Source organism: Coregonus lavaretus, assembly GCF_964263955.1.
Source record: "Coregonus lavaretus genome assembly, chromosome: 30".
NCBI lineage: Eukaryota > Metazoa > Chordata > Actinopteri > Salmoniformes > Salmonidae > Coregonus > Coregonus lavaretus.
The window spans coordinates 22199262-22217166 of NC_140017.1; the positions used below are offsets into that span (position 1 = coordinate 22199262).

The 17905-nt window shown below is 42.8% G+C and overlaps 1 protein-coding gene across 1 annotated transcript; it reads left to right on the top strand.

Annotated features, from left to right (window-relative positions):
- Nucleotides 1-6756: 6756 nt before the first annotated feature.
- LOC311106160 (uncharacterized protein) lies at nt 6757-13452 on the top strand (the record flags this gene model as incomplete). Its single annotated transcript, XM_084148487.1, has 4 exons — nt 6757-6762; nt 7083-7233; nt 9749-9796; nt 12647-13452. 4 exons carry the CDS (start codon nt 6757-6759, stop codon nt 13450-13452), a joined length of 1011 nt encoding a protein of 336 aa, XP_084004613.1.
- Nucleotides 13453-17905: the final 4453 nt, after the last annotated feature.

Below are 17905 nucleotides of genomic sequence, written 5' to 3' on the forward strand. Positions count from 1 at the left end.
TGATATCTGAAGTACTTGCATTAACTTGTGAGCTTTATGTTGCGAATCATGTGTCCTGTTTTGTAATGATACGATACCAGAAATGACACTGTTATTGCTATTTTCCATTATAATTGTAAAGTTGGTTGCTAAGTGTCTGTGTTATTGTAATCTTTTGTAACCACATGGTGTAACTTTGGGAATGAAAGATGCGACAATCCTTTAAGCGTTGCTTAAGTGGTGGGGTGAAGCCGAAAAACGTGAAGTTGGTCGATCCCTGTCTAGTGGTGAGCAGATTTTCTTTTGGTATATGACAGTAAAACATTCTTATGCCACCTTCAATTCTTGCACATTTTCTCATAAATATATTTCAACACTCTGCAAATTTGCCAAACTGCTCAACATGGAACCAATCAGAACTCCCATACATACCCCTCCACTACAAGACCATGGTACTTGCCTACGGAGCAGCAAGAGGAACTGACCCTCCCTACCTTCAGACTATGCTCAAACCCTACACCCCAACCCGAGCACTCAGTTCTGCCACCTCTGGTCTCTTGGCCCTCCCGCTCAGCCCAGTCCAAGCTCTTCTTTTTCCTGGCACCCTTATGTATACTTTCAAGTAACTAGCTGCAAGCTTAAAGAAACATTCAATCATATACTTTGCATAGAAACCCAAATAAAAGCTTGTAGAGAAAGATGTGTGTATGTGTGTGTCATGTATGCAAGAATGGAGGTTTAAAAACTACAGCTGCAAATGCATACAGTGAGGGGAAAAAAGTATTTGATCCCCTGCTGATTTTGTACGTTTGCCCACTGACAAAGAAATGATCAGTCTATAATTTGAATGGTAGGTTTATTTGAACAGTGAGACAGAATTACAAAAAAATCCAGAAAAACACATTTTCAAAATGTTATAAATTGATTTGCATTTTAAATTAGGGAAATAAGTATTTGACCCCCTCTCAATCAGAAAGATTTCTGGCTCCCAGGTGTCTTTTATACAGGTAACGAGCTGAGATTAGGAGCACACTCTTAAAGGGAGTGCTCCTAATCTCAGTTTGTTACCTGTATAAAAGACACCTGTCCACAGAAGCAATCAATCAATCAGATTCCAATCTCTCCACCATGGCCAAGACCAAAGAGCTCTCCAAGGATGTCAGGGACAAGATTGTAGACCTAAACAAGGCTGGAATGGGCTACAAGACCATCGCCAAGCAGCTTGGTGAGAAGGTGACAACAGTTGGTGCGATTATTCACAAATGGAAGAAACACAAAAGAACTGTCAATCTCCCTCGGCCTGGGGCTCCATGCAAGATCTCACCTCGTGGAGTTGCAATGATCATGAGAACGGTGAGGAATCAGCCCAGAACTACACAGGAGGATCTTGTCAATGATCTCAAGGCAGCTGGGACCATAGTCACCAAGAAAACAATTGGTAACACACTACGCCGTGAACGACTGAAATCCTGCAGCGCCCGCAAGGTCCCCCTGCTCAAGAAAGCACATATACATGCCAGTCTGAAGTTTGCCACTGAACATCTGAATGATTCAGAGGAGAACTGGATGAAAGTGTTGTGGTCAGATGAGACCAAAATGGAGCTCTTTGACATCAACTCAACTCGCTGTGTTTGGAGGAGGAGGAATGCTGCCTATGAGCCCAAGAACACCATCCCCACCGTCAAACATGGAGGTGGAAACATTATGCTTTGGGGTTGTTTTTCTGCTAAGGGGACAGGACAACTTCACCGCATCAAAGGGACGATGGATGAGGCCATGTACTGTCAAATCTTGGGTGAGAACCTCCTTCCCTCAGCCAGGGCATTGAAAATGGGTCGTGGATGGGTATTCCAGCATGACAATGACCCAAAACACACGGCCAAGGCAACAAAAGAGTGGCTCAAGAAGCAGCACATTAAGGTCCTGGAGTGTCCTAGCCAGTCTCCAGACCTTAATCCCATAGAAAATCTGTGGAGGGAGTTGAAGGTTCGAGTTGCCAAACGTCAGCCTCGAAACCTTAATGACTTGGAGAAGATCTGCAAAGAGGAGTGGGACAAAATCCCTCCTGAGATGTGTGCAAACCTGGTGGCCAACTACAAGAAACGTCTGACCTCTGTGATTGCCAACAAGGGCTTTGCCACCAAGTACTAAGTCATGTTTTGCAGAGGGTCAAATACTTATTTCCCTCATTTTAAATGAAAATCTATTTATAACATTTTTTACATGCGTTTTTCTGTATTTTTTTGTTGTTATTGTCTCTCACTGTTCAAATAAACCTACCATTAAAATTATAGACTGATCATTTCTTTGTCAGTGGGCAAATGTAAAAAATCAGCAGGGGATCAAATACTTTTTTCCCTCACTGTATTAGCCAATACAGCATATCCAACACATGTAGCATACTTTGCAATACAATCTCCTCTAAAAACATCTGGGCTGCCCAGCTAGCGAATATAAAAGTAAGTATTTTGAAGAAATGTGCAAGAACTGACATTGCCAACAAACGGAAATGTGTTCAGAATAAATAAATATACACAATATGTGAAAACCAGCTCCTCCCTCGCCAGGGACCGATCATCTTGAAAATTAAAGCAAATACAATGCTTCGGCCCACCTAGCAGTGTTGAGGTAGAAATGGCCCCTAAACACAGATCTAGGGTCTGGGGCCACAGGGGAGGACGGCTCATAATAATGGCTGGAACGGAGCAAATGGAAACTATGTGTTTGATGTATTTTATACCATTCTACCTATTCCGATCCAGCCGTTACCACGATACCGTCCTCCACAATTAAGGTGCCACCAACCTCCTGTGAGACCTGTACAAAGCATCTCAGAGTAGGAGTGCTGATCTAGGATCAGTTTTGCCTTTTGCATTATAATAAATAGACAGGGGGGGACCTGATCGCAGATAAGCACTCCAACTTTGAAACGCTTTATGATTACAGGCCCTGATTACCCAACACCAAATCCAAGCCTTAACCATTATGAGGATGGTAAAATATCTGACCTTGGGCCAGTAGTTAGGGGCAACTTCTACCCAGCACCACAGTCCACAGATGTCCCAATAACCTTGAAAAGCCTCCTTGCCTCATCTTCTTTCCTTCATTATTACTGATAGATGATAGGATTAGACAGATTTATTCAACTTTAATATCAGTGGTGCTGTAAAAAGGAGACAAGGGCTATTTGAACACCGTGCAGAGCCTGAGATTACTTACACTCTTTCTTCAGACGAGTACAGTATCTTGCTCATTATTTGATCTATTACATGTATATGTTATTCTCATTCTGGTGTTCTGGAGAATTATGTTCTATTGTAAATTTGATGGTTCAAATGTTTTGAAGAATACCCCCCACAAAACCATAGTGAAGAGTCTGAATCAAAGTGAAACAATTGAAATGATAAATGCCATAGTAAAAACCTGGAACTTTGAAGAAATTGAAATTAAGTGTATGATTATGTACAGGTAACTGACACAATAAAGGAAACACCAACATAAAGTCTCTTAATAGGCCGTTGGGCCACCATGAGCCAGAACAGCTTCAATGCACCTTGGCATAGATTTTACAAATGTCTGGAACTCTATTGGAGGGATATGACACCATTCTTCCACAAGAAATTCCAAAATGTTGTGTTTTGTTGATGGTGGTGGAAAACGCTGTCTCAGGCGCCCCTCCAGAATCTCCCATAAATGTTCAATTGGTTTGAGATCTGGTGACTCAAACTCTGATTCAGATGGGTTGGGTTAAATGCGGAAAACACATTTCAGTTGAATGCATTCACTTGTACAACTGACAAGGTTTCCCCTTTTACTTCCCTTTCCCTTTCATTTACTCAAGTGTTTCCATTATTGTGGCAGTTACCTGTATATGTTTAAGCCTATCTGCCTTTTCACCTGAGTAGATCATATGTCATACAATCCTGTCTAAACTGTGTATAGGATGATAATAAAAAAATGTTTGTTTTTGATGAATTGGGATTTTGTAATGAATAAGATTCCAATGTATGTTTCTTTACAGTAACAGATATTTTGTATTTTAATGTGAAAATAAAAAACATAGCATTGAAAAGTATTTTGTGTATTCATTTCATCAGTGGGTGCAGATGTTTTGCCAACATCTTTGAGGCACCAGTGACTCAATATCACAGCCTGGTCTCATAGACTAGACGTAACATAGTAAAGGTAAATCCGGGACACTCAAATTAGTATATGTTATGTTTGATATGGTTACATAAGACAGATGGTTACTTAAGGCAAAAACAAAAGTACGGTGGTTGGTCGGGGTGGGTAGGCGTATAACACGAACATCAAGCAACCCAAAGGTTGCGAGTTTGAATCTCATCTCGGACAACTTCAGCATTTTAGCTAATTAGCAACTTTTCAACTACTTACTACTTTTTAGCTACTTTGCAACTACTTAGCATCTTAGCTAACCCTCCCCTAACCCTAATCTTAACCCTTTAACCTAACTCCTAAACTTAACCCTAACCTTAACCCTAAACCCTAGCCTAGCTAACGTTAGCCAGCTAGCTAACCTTAGCCACCTAGCTAGAATTCGTAAGATATCATACATTTAGCAAATTCATAACATATTGTATGTTTTGCAAATTCGTAACATATAATACAAATTGTAATTAGAATTGAAATTCGTAACATATCATACGAAATGGGTGATGGACATCCACAAATTAATACATACCATACGAAATTTAACATATCATACTCATGGGCGGCGCACAATTGGCCCAGCGTCGTCCAGGGTAGGGGAGGGAATGGCCGGCAGGGATGTAGCTCAGTTGATAGAGCATGGCGTCTGCAACGCCAGGGTTGTGGGTTCGATTCCCACGGGGGGCCAGTATGAAAAAAATAAAAAATATATAATAATAATGTATGCACTCACTAACTGTAAGTCGCTCTGGATAAGAGCGTCTGCTAAATGACTAAAATGTAAATGTAAATGTAGTGTCTAGGATTAACGTAGAGAATAATACTAAATGCTTTGAGACTAGGTTGAATATCAAAGATTGGCAGACTTAATTCATGGCCAATTAAACCTCATTATTGTGCCAAATGTTGAGAAAAATTTTAGGAACATAGATAATTTCCTTATAGTCATAACAGCTAGGCCTATCCATCAAGCCTAGCAAGAAATTGCCACCCCCATCAGGTCTGAAATGACTGGCATTAGCCTATGTCAGGTTGTCTCAGGGGGAGGCGTGTCCAGAGCAATGATCCCGTTCATGGTGCTGAAATTGAGTACGTTATTTGCCGTGCATATTCTCAAAGTAGCCCATTTGATATCATAGGAGGCCTGGTTGTGGTGCCACCCCAACATTTGTCTAACCAAAAGCAGTGATTTTAATGTTCATAATAAAGGCTTTCCTGTCCTGTCTCTACTGCTATATCGATCCTGGGAAAAATCGATATTGGGTACGGCCACTTCTTACAATAAGCTGCACTCTACTCGTACGATCATCTCGCGTGTTCCGGTCACGATGTCTTGTTTTCATTATACGACAGTAGCCTACTGTACCAGCTTAACCAGCGCAACCCAACGAACGAGGGAGGAGAGGGATGTTGCGTCTGTGGAAATGTATCGCGCTCCGTTTCCATACGTTACACAGATGTAGGCTACAATGTACTTGTTTATTGTGACCTTGTTATGAGTATTTTTTTGCAATAACTTTGACTGACGCAGCGAGATGGTGCGGCAGTAACGAAGAGATATTTATCCTGTTGTAGCCTCCCAGGACAGTTGTGCGATGCGTCGCTGATTTGCATTTTTTTCTGTATACAGGCTATCATTGATTGATTCGTCATCTTTCGTTCTTGATACAACGCTGTCGCCGCAGATAATGTTGAATTGAGCTCAATAATTTGACGAATAGCGTAAATGTTTTTGGAACATTCCTGGAAAACAATCATGTATGGATCGAAGGACTTGTTTATAGATCTTATGAATTTTATATAGGAATTCTGTGGGACTCCGTTCAACATTATCTAAAATAGCACGGTAAGCATGGATCATTTTCATAACATTGCCACATATATTGGGTGTATTGTAGGCATGTCATCTACTGTAACATTGAATTCTACTGGTACTAGGACTGTCAACATACTGAAACCTACCAAGCATATTGCGTTGGTTTCTCCCATCTCTCTATTGGGTGATCAATGAACCTTTTACCGCATGACCTCAATGGTGAACTCATACACGCGTTATCTTGCCTGACATCACCATCATCAATCAATATGGGTTTTTATTTATCTTAGAATATATGAAGACTTCGGTGTTTCTCTTGTTGTAATGCTTAATGAAAATGTATGTCAGGTGATATCCTAAACTGCATTGTAAAATAATATTAAATAATTAACCTACAGTGAAGGTCAATAAAGAAGGGGGAAATATACTGCAAATGCATCATTACACACACACACACACTCACACACATTTGGAATCCTTGTATTATTGTTCATCATTAAATTTTACATTTTAGTCATTTAGCAGACGCTCTTATCCAGAGCGACTTACAGTTAGTGAGTGCATACATTATTATTATTATTATTATTATTAAATCATACTGGCCCCCCGTGGGAATCAAACCCACAACCCTGGCGTTGCAAACGCCATGCTCTACATCCGGCCATTCCCTCCCCTACCCTGGACGACGCTGGCCCAATTGTGCACCGCCCCATGGGTCTCCTGGTCGCGGCCGGCTACGACAGAGCACTTTCCTGCTACTCATTAGTAGCAGGAAAGTGACACTTATACACATGGAGGTATAATGTATATTATAAACTGGGTGTTTCAAGCCCTGAATACTGATTGGCTGACAGCCGTGGTATATCAGGGGTATGACAAAACATTTATTTTTACTGCTCTAATTACGTTGGTAACCAGTTTCAAATAGCAATAAGGCACTTCGGGGGGTTGTGGTATATGGCCAATATACCACGGCTAAGGGCTGTATCCAGTCACTCTGCGTTGCGACGTGCATAAGAACAGACTTTAGCCGTGATATATTGGACATATACCACACCTCCTCGTGCGTTATTGCTTAATTAATGTCCTCTGACTCCATTTTCTGTGCACGGTGCAGGTCAAGTGTGTCATCATGGAACCTACAGGCTCCACCTTGGACATGCAGATGGAGAGTGTTGAGAGGAGTTCAGTGTTTCTCAGACAGGAACATCTCACCCTACTGCATGGCCTACACCTGGAGATCCTGTCCTTGCAGAAACGATGCACCGGTGAGTATACATCACACACAAACAATGACATGACATCATTTCCTGTCAGTGACTAATGTATGGTGTGGTATGTATTTAATCAGGCTTTGTGGCAAGCGATGCTGGACAGAATCCATTATAGAATTAATTAATATTAATTCTCTCTCTCTCTCTCTCTCTCTCTCTCTCTCTCTCTCTCTCTCTCTCTCTCTCTCTCTCTCTCTCTCTCTCTCTCTCTCTCTCATATCATACATAATCCATTGACATATGTCATAATCCATATGAAGGGGGCTCTGCTCTGTCCACACGTCAGCAGCAGAGAACAGAGCAAAAGAGAGAGAGAGAGAAGGGGGGGGGGGGGGGGGCGGGTCAGACCCTCTTTACAACAGCAGAGTTACTGCCAAGCCAAGCAGAGGCAGACCTCACTGCAGAACAAGATGTAGCCAAGAAGGCCATGAAGCATCCCTATCGATGCATCCCTTCTCTTCTTCTCTGCGCTCGGCTCTCCTACTGTTCAGTTAAAGGGCATCACCACATGGTGTTGTGGTTTGACTGACAGACTAGGCCCATACACAGCAAAGATGCTAAAGCCATCAAATCTTAGATACAAACTCAATGTAGTCTACTGTACTAGTCTATCAGTGCAATCAATTCGTTTTCTTGGGACTATTAACTTGAACTTGAACAGAGCAGGTTTACCTCATTGAATCCTCCCCCACTACAGCCAGGGTTTCCATGAGAGGGAACCACAGGTCAATACCTTCCTGTTCCTGGCAGTCAGGGGGTCTGATTCCCCTTCTGGAGTCATCCTCTCTGCTGGGGTTCATCTATCCATCCTCCTCCTCTTTCTCTTTCGTCCTTCCTTTCTCTTTCTGCCTTTCTTTCTCTCTCCCTCTCTCTCTGTGGGGGTTGATGGGATTTGCTGAGCAGGCAAAGGAGGGGGATAGGTTAAAGGATTTACTGTGCTTATTTGGGGAGGTAAACTGTCTATTCATGTGAGTGAGAGTGCATAGACAGGGAAATAAAATAAATACTGTACAGTATATTTTAGTATTTGTCCTTGAGGGCAACCCAAGCATGGCGTCTGTCTGTGCTGACTGGAGAAGTGCTTAGAGTCCACCCAGCTAAACAGAATCAGTTTAACTCAATGTACACAAGGCCCTAATCATGTCTGTCTGTACTGTCTGCCATCAAGTTAATTGACAGACTAGACGCAAACAAATAGATTGGACATTCAATGCTTCAACAGCACTACAGTTAAGATTAGGGATTAACATGGGTAACAGGGATCCCGGGACTGTCCCGGGAACACTCTTCACATTTCCCCCCAAAATTAAATGAAAGACCTGAGAAATTACAACATTTCCCCCCAATATTGGCACTAATGCAGGCCCTACACATGCACAGCATCAGATCAGCCTAAAATAAAATAGCACATTATCCAAACAAGTTGTCACATGGAAGCCTTTAGTCTAGCGCATTTACTTCACACAAAGTCGCCATAAATTCAAAGCGCACGCATAATTGACACTGCCGGACTGCACACCGACCCGAATGCAGTTCAACCCTACAGAAAACCCCTACAGTAGGCCTATAGACTATAAAAGAACGTGTGCCTCTTTGAGCTGTCATTGTGAATCTTCAGACAGTCACAAATTTGATAGGCCTATACACAATTCACTACATAGGCGTCTCTGTCACAGACATGAAGTCTGTTAACAATTCAGAGGCATGAGGAATATTCTAGCCTAGGCCATTTTCCTATCCAATCCCAATCCCACTGAAACCTAAAATCCTGACTCCTGTCTCGCATGAAAATTCCTAACTTTATTCTGTAATCCATAGGTTGCATTATCAAAGCACGTCTCTCGCCAATGCATGTCAAAATACCGCTATAACATTTCCATTGATTCTCTGTGCTGTCTCATAGCCTAGCCTACTTGCTGCCCATATGAGTGCTGAGGAAATGTTCTGTCGACTAGTATTTTGCTCCGCTCATACAGGAGTAATAAAGTCCTAGTGCACCATTTTTGTATATATATTTTTTAATTGTGATTTATCAGGGGTTCTGCAGCACCCTCAGCACCCCTACTTCCCACGGCTATGATGGCCACTTCCGATTTTTACGGTATTTCCCGGGACTCTCTGGATAAATATGAATTATTCTCGATATTGAAACCTTTTTTGGGAAAGTATGAATCCCTAGTTTCGATCAGCATTAGCATTTAGAGTCTTTCAATGAGACACATCACCGCATTCCTTTCAGTGAGACACATCACCGCATTCCTTTCAATGAGACACATCACTGCATTCCTTTCAATGAGACACATCACCGCATTCCTTTCAATGAGACACATCACCACATTCCTTTCAATGAGACACATCACCGCATTCCTTTCTATTTTTATTTATTTAAATTCCTGAAATCGATCTATTTGTCTCCAATACTTACTCATATGATTAATTTCTGTCTCACACATTACTCATTCATGTCTCTGTCTCACTGATGTCTCATTTCTTGTCTCTGTTTTCTCAGAGTTGACATGTGAGCTGAATGTGAAGCCTCCAGGCAAGAGTGAACTGGGTAAGTGGCCCCCCCCCCCCCCCCCCCCCCCCCCCCCCCCCCCATAGCAGTATCCCTCACTTTACACATCCCCCAAGGGTCAGCCCTGTGGTCGACCTCCCCTTCTCCCCTCTCATCCTCACCCATAGAGACCATATTCCATAACAAACCATCATATAGGGATTCACATTTTATGGCTTGATCTGTTACCAGGAGGGGGAAACATGTAGGAGGATTGGAATTGGGTAGATTGGCAGCAGAGTGAAATCAACAGTTCATTTATATGAACCATCAGACAAAAGGCTGTGTGTGTGCACGTTAATATTCCCTTAATGGTTAGTTTGTTGTATTAGAATGTCTAGATACAAGATTGACATTATGCTAATATCTTAGCTTAGATAATTACAGAGACAGAGGGGATGGGAGGGAAAGGGTGGTGGAGAGAAAGAGAAAGAGAGGAAGGAAGTGATGGGGGGGTCATGCCCATCTGCAGCCCATTATAACTAATCAAGACCCCCCTCTTTTTACAGAGCAGTCCATCCCTCGCTCTATCACTCCGCCACAGCCCCACTCCTCCATCCTCGCAAATTGATCAATTTTCCCTCCCCTCTCATGCTCCTCTGTGCCCCGGTGGAGGGATCCAATTACAGTCTGTTTTCTGAGACAGAGAGATGGAGGGACAAGGGAGGAAGGAAGGGAGTGGGGAGGATGGTACGGTTAGGGGGGCACAATAAAGTGTTAGAGGGACAGTAAGAGAAAGAGAGAGATAGAGAAAGTGGTAAAGAGGGAGAGAGAGAGAGGGGAGGGGGAAAGGATGGAGAAATGGAGATTAGATTACACAGCTTTTTCTATATTTGGAGCATGACCTCACCACCCTGGTCTAGTGGGCGACAGTTAGTGCAAGAAGTGAAGGGAGGGAGGGGAGAAATAAAGATGGAGAAAGAAAAATCAGTAAAATAGTGATTGAGATCAAGAGAAGAATTAAGACAGAGGGATGGAGAAAGAGGTATGGGATGAGAGAGACTGGAACAGAGAGAGGAATTAAGAGGGATGTGAGAGACTGGTACAGAGAGAGGGATTAAGAGGGATGTGAGAGACTGGTACAGAGAGAGGAATTAAGAGGGATGTGAGAGACTGGTACAGAGAGAGGGATTAAGAGGGATGTGAGAGACTGGTACAGAGAGAGGGATTAAGAGGGATGTGAGAGACTGGTACAGAGAGAGGAATTAAGAGGGATGTGAGAGACTGGTACAGAGAGAGGAATTAAGAGGGATGTGAGAGACTGGTACAGAGAGAGGAATTAAGAGGGATGTGAGAGACTGGTACAGAGAGAGGGATTAAGAGGGATGTGAGAGACTGGTACAGAGAGAGGGATTAAGAGGGATGTGAGAGACTGGTACAGAGAGAGGGATTAAGAGGGATGTGAGAGACTGGTACAGAGAGAGGGATTAAGAGGGATGTGAGAGACTGGTACAGAGAGAGGAATTAAGAGGGATGTGAGAGACTGGTACAGAGAGAGGAATTAAGAGGGATGTGAGAGACTGGTACAGAGAGAGGAATTAAGAGGGATGTGAGAGACTGGTACAGAGAGAGGAATTAAGAGGGATGAGAGGAGAGAAGAACAAGAGAAAGAGAGGAGGGTGAGAAAGGAGATAGAGAAAGGAAGGGCTACTTATATGGATATCAGGTTCCTCCTATTCTAAAAGTAATCCAGCAATCCTAACATAGGCCTAACGAACATCCCAACTGATCATTTTACAATGATTTCATATCAAAGTTTCAACTAATCACAGCACCTTTTGCTCTTGTTGGAGATTCTCCCTTCCCATCCGTCTTCTTTGACCTAATTCTTGGGTCAACCAGCGTACCAGAGGCTGTGGTGTAATCCCTCTCCCCTGGCACAGCTGTCTGAGCCCAAAGCCACAGCTACAGTACAGCTACAGCTAGGTCTGACTAAGGTTGTTTTCCTACTGGAGGGATTTAACTGTGATGGAGTACTGTAGCTTTGACTTTGCCCCAAAAGCACAGCAAATGTTGTACAATGATTTTAAACTAGCGGTTAAAACTGGATGCAATGACGTTATCACAGCCAATTCCTGGTGTAATGACATCAGTGCAGCCAATTTTGTCAGCTGGGAAAGTAGGTATTATTGTGTTGAGGGGGCTATCAGTATGTTACTACATTTAATGTTATATCGGCCACCAACCCACCAAAACAATCACCTTCCTTCCCCTCCCATCACACCACCACTGCATGTGAGCAGTCTGCCAGTCTGCTCTCTTCACTCTCTCTCTAAAGTGGGTAAGTGGTAGCAGATGGCACACCCTGCCAGTGGCCATGCCGTGGTTGGTAGAGATTGGGTGGTGGCTACTGGCAGGGATTTGCTCAATGGCTCTGTAATGCTTTGCCCATATGTGCTCAGTCTTCTGCCTTTGTCCAGGCAATATCTAAACCCACATACCATTTCCTATCTACCAGATTATCCACAAATGTACTTTGAGGGCAAATTGGTGATTGAGAGCAGCCAGCGCTGGTCACATTACCTAATTCCATATCCATTTGACTGACTGGGTCATATTCAGACAGTGTGTTATCTCTCTGTATGTACTCTATGCTCCGTTCTCTGGTCCTATGTCCAGATGAACAGGGGGTTGGGGGATGGGGTTAGGAGGAGTGCTCTGTGTGGTCAATATGTCAGCATGGGTAATAGATGGCAAGTACACACTGCCCTTAATGTAAATCCTGGCAGCTGCATTTGGGGCTTGTTTTTCTGTCTGTATGTTAGTTATTTGTCTGTGAATCTCTGATGCGTCCTTACTATTTGACTTGTGTGTGCTTATCTGTTTGTGTGTTCGTGTGACCGTCCTCAGACCTGGCGGAGGAGGAGGAGCAGCTGGAGGCCCGCTGTCTGGAGGTCGAAGATCGCCTGGCCAAGCAGCAGTGCACCCTGGGAGAGCTGCGTAAAGAGCTGACTCACAAGGGGGCGCTGGTAGGCGCGCTGCGGGCTAACCTCAAGGACAAGGAGCGCCGCTTCCTGGACGAGCTGAAGCGCCGCAGCCACCGCTCCACGGTGCTCAACACAGAGCTGCAGAAGCAGACCGAGGCGGCAGCCTACCTCTCCTTCCAGCTGCACGCTGCCCGCCAGAAACTGCACCACCAGCAGCTGCAGCAGAGGCAGCAGGCCCTCAGGGAGAACCAGGAGAATAGGGATCGTCGTCATGGGAAACCCCCTGGGCTCCAGTACAGCCAAGCAGCCGAGTGGGACACCGCCACCTTTTCTCCTCAGTCGCCCTCCGGTTTCTCCAATGCCTCAAACGCCAGCTCTGCCATAGCCTCCCCTGTGGTCAAGCCTAAACGCAGGGGCAGCAGGGCCACGTCAGGGCACCAGCTCCGGGCGGAGAGGGCCAGGGAGTGTGTCCCCCAGGAGAGAGTGACGGGCCCCGCAGAGCCCACCGCCATGCCTGACCCAGCGCTGTTCCTCCACCCTCACCGCAAGCACCACAGGTCCAGGGCCAGGCATTCCCAATCCCCGGCCCACAGACAGCATCCTCTGGTGGGGGAAAGAGGGGAGGAGGAGGGGGATGGAGAGGGGCCCATGGAGCCCCAGGATGGAGCTCCTCCCAGACTGGCAGCCACGGCCACAGCGCCACCTGCTGGCTGCTCAGACCAAGGCTGAATAACTAGCCCCACTGTGACCATCCCTAGAAATGCATCATCACTAGCATCATAATTACTATCATAATAATAATCATCATCATCATCACTATCCTCATCATCACTATGACTGTCTGATTATATTAATACTGTAAATTGCCCATTGTCCTGCACCTTGATCGAATTGATACTGAGATGAATCTAGCATTGTTGATTATAATCCTATTAACTCTAATTACTGGTATTTAGATTTATTGCTACGATGAACACTTTTTATAATTATACATTTTGACATTAACTGAATTAACCCAAACTTCCAGGTGTATGAACACCCAATGAGGTTGTTGTTATTAATCACTTCACGTCAATGTGTGGGATCATGTAGTTGAATGCATATACACTGGCGTCGCTCGATATAACGTTATTATGGGGCCTTGTCCGAGTGTTGCGTCCTTTGTGGAGGTTAGTTTAACCTATGGCCTGTAGCCATAGACCACAGCACATACTGTGCAATTACCTTACCCTACTGTGTTGTTTTAGGGCCAACCATAAATCAACCCTGGGTTGCCCTTGTATAAAAAAATGTGTCTGACCTCTGTTGCGCTGAGTCACAGTTGGGTAGCGTTTCAGCATCTGTCCTTGCTATGAACACGATTGATCTTTCAGATCTGCATTGGTGGCCTTCACTGGCAAAGGTCCCACAGGGCCAAGAGGTGTAGTCATACCGTCATATCCCACTGAATCTTTCTTTATTCCATTGGTCATACAATAGGTAGGCCTACAGCACACTATATATGTTATACAATAATTGAAAGTCACATTAGTCCACTGGCCTCACACACAGATCTTAGTGGGTTTCAAATATAATGTGCCTCTGAGCTTTAAAAACACTAAAAACATATTACATTAAGGGATTACCAAACAGTGATGAAGCTATTGTATGAGTTAAACTGGAGTTCCTAGCATATGGCCCCTTAGTAAATAGGTTGAGGTATAGGTATCCTTCTAATCTAGCAGATGCTTTGCATAAACAGGACACTTTTGGGTGGTAATGCATTGGGACTAGTTTGGCCAGATGTTTCTCTCAGGTTTAGTGAGGTCTGTGTAATACTGAACACAGAGAAGCGTATTTCTGTGTGTTTATTTACATCTGTGGTTTGCTGGGGGGTTTTCGCCTCAGGGAAAATAGACAGAGGAATATTGTTTATAGATTAATTTGTTGCTGTTGATGATTTGTTTTGGGTTGAACTTAGGTTTTGGCTGATTTGATTTCACTATTACTAGTCAAGTAAAAAGGGTTGTTAGGGCCTTCTGGCAGATTTGTCTCTTGTCTCAGAGAGCTGAGAAGAGAAAATGGGTCATATTGGTTATCTACATGGTAGATTCCAAGCTGTGTAGACAGCAGCTGTTGAAAGCCATTAGTTGACACTATGGAACCAGCCAATGACATTGAGTTGCACTTGGCGGACCCTAATGGTGTAGTGAGAGAATAGCACCCAAACAGATGAATATGTGTGGTGTCACTGGATCTGAAGATTTTGCCTCTTTTCCTTTTTATGGGCTTTTAGTTAATGAAATTGGTGGATTTTACATTCAATGTCAGATAGAAGATATTCTTACATTTTTAAACCATTTATCTTGGTAGGTAATATATCTTAACCCTTATATGAATGTACATATATATATAGTCTGATAATAACTCACTATAACAGAGGTAATCTTACAGTAGTGAGTGCATAGGTTTTCAAACTGGTCCCCCGTGGAAATCGAACCCGCAACCCTGGCGTTAGCATCGCCTGCCATTCTCTACCAACTGAGCCACACGGGAAGTGTCATTTATAGGTTATTTAATACATGTAGTAAAATGGAATACTGTATAAGGTATTAGAAGGATATATTTGTATTATGATTTAACTTAATATTTTGTATGACTTATTTAACTGATTGTTTAATATATTATGTTTATTATATCACAGAATGTTATAAAACTATTATGTTATTTACTGTATGTATCTGTCTATAAGGCATTTGGAGGAGGCATTGTCATGGAATGCCTTTGAAGAAGAGAAGATGGGTTGAATTCAGTGCAGACATTTAACATTGTTGTTTTTTCACAATGTAAGAACAGCCTGCCTCATTACTGAAAAGTAACCAACTGTAACCGTTGCTGGCAACAATTGCTGTCAAGCCCCCCAAAATATGGCCTATGTCCCATAGGCACAACTTTCTTTCTGTGTAGAAGAATGCAAGGAGGTTCTGCCATGGTGTCCAGATTCATGGTAAATGCCTCCATAATGGCATTTAACCCTTAGCCTGCAAGCAAGAAATGTATCATGACTGTGCACTATTTCCTCAGCTTCCGAGAACACATTCCCCATTCAATATCAAAATTGCAGTAACATGGCAATTCTCATTGAAAATGTTTTTATACAGTACACGTGCTTCTTAGGGAACTAGAAGTTAGACTGTTAAGCTTTCTTTTAAAGCAAACGTCCTTGGCTGATGTACTTGTGGTATACCTGTGCTTATAGTGGTCTGTGGCTAGAGCCAGCCATGTCCAAAAAATATCCTTACTTTCACAGGGACACATTCTACTCTACAACTAAACAATAAGAACAGAGAAAACTGACACTTCAAATCTTACACATTTTGGACATTGAAATGTGTAAGAGTGACACGCTGATACGATATTATATCACAGACAAATAACAAATAAAAACACTATCCCTTTATTCTTAATCAAATAGCTAAACAGCTTTAACATACTATTGAATCAGATTGTGGTGAAAGGTGTCTTATGATGACAATGATGAGCCAAAGAGGCCCAACACAGTTGTATGGTGTTCTGCCTTAGAGTTGTCCCGCTGTGGCTATGCTATGTAACGTTACAGCATAGCCATGCACAATTACATAGAAAAAAAACTAAACGTCCCTTGTGTGTCACGAATGTTGAATACAAATATATTTGAACTTACTCTGCCAATTGTCCGCGGGGAAAGCATTAGTAAACCAACTTCAAAACGCAGGTCTTGGTGTGTGGCAACCAATATTTGTTTGCTTGTGAGCAAAGGCATGTGCACAAGACGGAAGTATATGCACAAGATGCATGCATACTAACCGAAGTCTTGCAGGTGTTTACATGGGTTTGCGCATGTGCCAGGTGATAGAAATTGCAACGGCAGTACCGGCGCTCTAAAAAGTTGGGTAAATAATACTTTCCTGTGGATATTCTGAAGGACCAACCTCACAGACAACAGTAAGTTCAAATGTAATTTTATTGAACATTCTGGCTTGTAAGGAAACTTTGTTTCAGACTGTATACCAATAATTGGTATCAGTCTGATTTATTAGGCAAGTGTTGAGTTCTGTAATGTAAAAAAATGTAATTATCCTCTTTTGGATACCAGGGGAGGATGAATCATAAAAGTAAGTTTTGTTGATTCTTCATAGAAAACACAGATCTTCCCCTCCTGCTCTCCTTGCTTTCTTCTGATTCTTAGAGAAGGCGGCAAGGAGAACAGACACAAGGAATCAAGCAAGGACTTTTGAGATCACCCCTGGTATATCACTTCTATCTTGTTTCCAATTCCACATTTCTTAAAATGTTTCTCTATCCAATTACTAACTGGCATGAAGAAAATGAGGACAAGGGAGACATTTTAATGAATTTCTCCTGCTGAGTATGTCTTTCCAGTTTTTTTGTTGTTGCCATTGACGCCCAGAAGTCAACCCTGACAGAAGCCAGAGGTCACTGAGGTAAATCCACAACATTATTTTATACTAGTGGGTGTCACCATTATCTCATCGCCAGACCATGAGCCCGACTCATGTCCGTTACATGGGCATTTTAAGTATTTAAGCATTAAGTATTTGGTTTTATCTTGTTTGATATGTTTAGTATTTTCAAGCAATAAAAAGGCACCACTTTATATGTTCCCTCTGGCATACAACATAAGGTATGCAGTGAGACACTCTGAAGGCGCTTCCTCTCAAGACCCTGAGGTGTGTTGTGTCATATGGTCCCATGCTGAGCACCCCCCACCCCCCACCCCCCAACCCTGTCTCTACCGCACTACTGTGTTAGCTTACTGTAGAGCATAGAGCTGTACAAATTATTTGAATAAAATGTAGGTTTGACTAAAGCTTGTCTATTGTGTGTTGTATCGCTGTTGTATCTTTGAATGCGTTACCCTGGATTATCTAGTTCAATGACGAACACCAGCTCTGAAATCAACATACATACAGTACCAGTCAAAAGTTTGGACACACCTACTCAGTCAAGGGTTTTTCTTTATTTTTACTATTTTCTACATTGTAGAATAATAGTGAAGACATCAAAACTATGAAATAACACATATGGAATCATGTAGTTACCAAAAAAGTGTTAAACAAATCAAAATATATTTTAGATTTTAGATTCTTCAAAGTAGCCACCATTTGCCTTGATGACAGCTTTGCATTCTCTCAACCAGGTT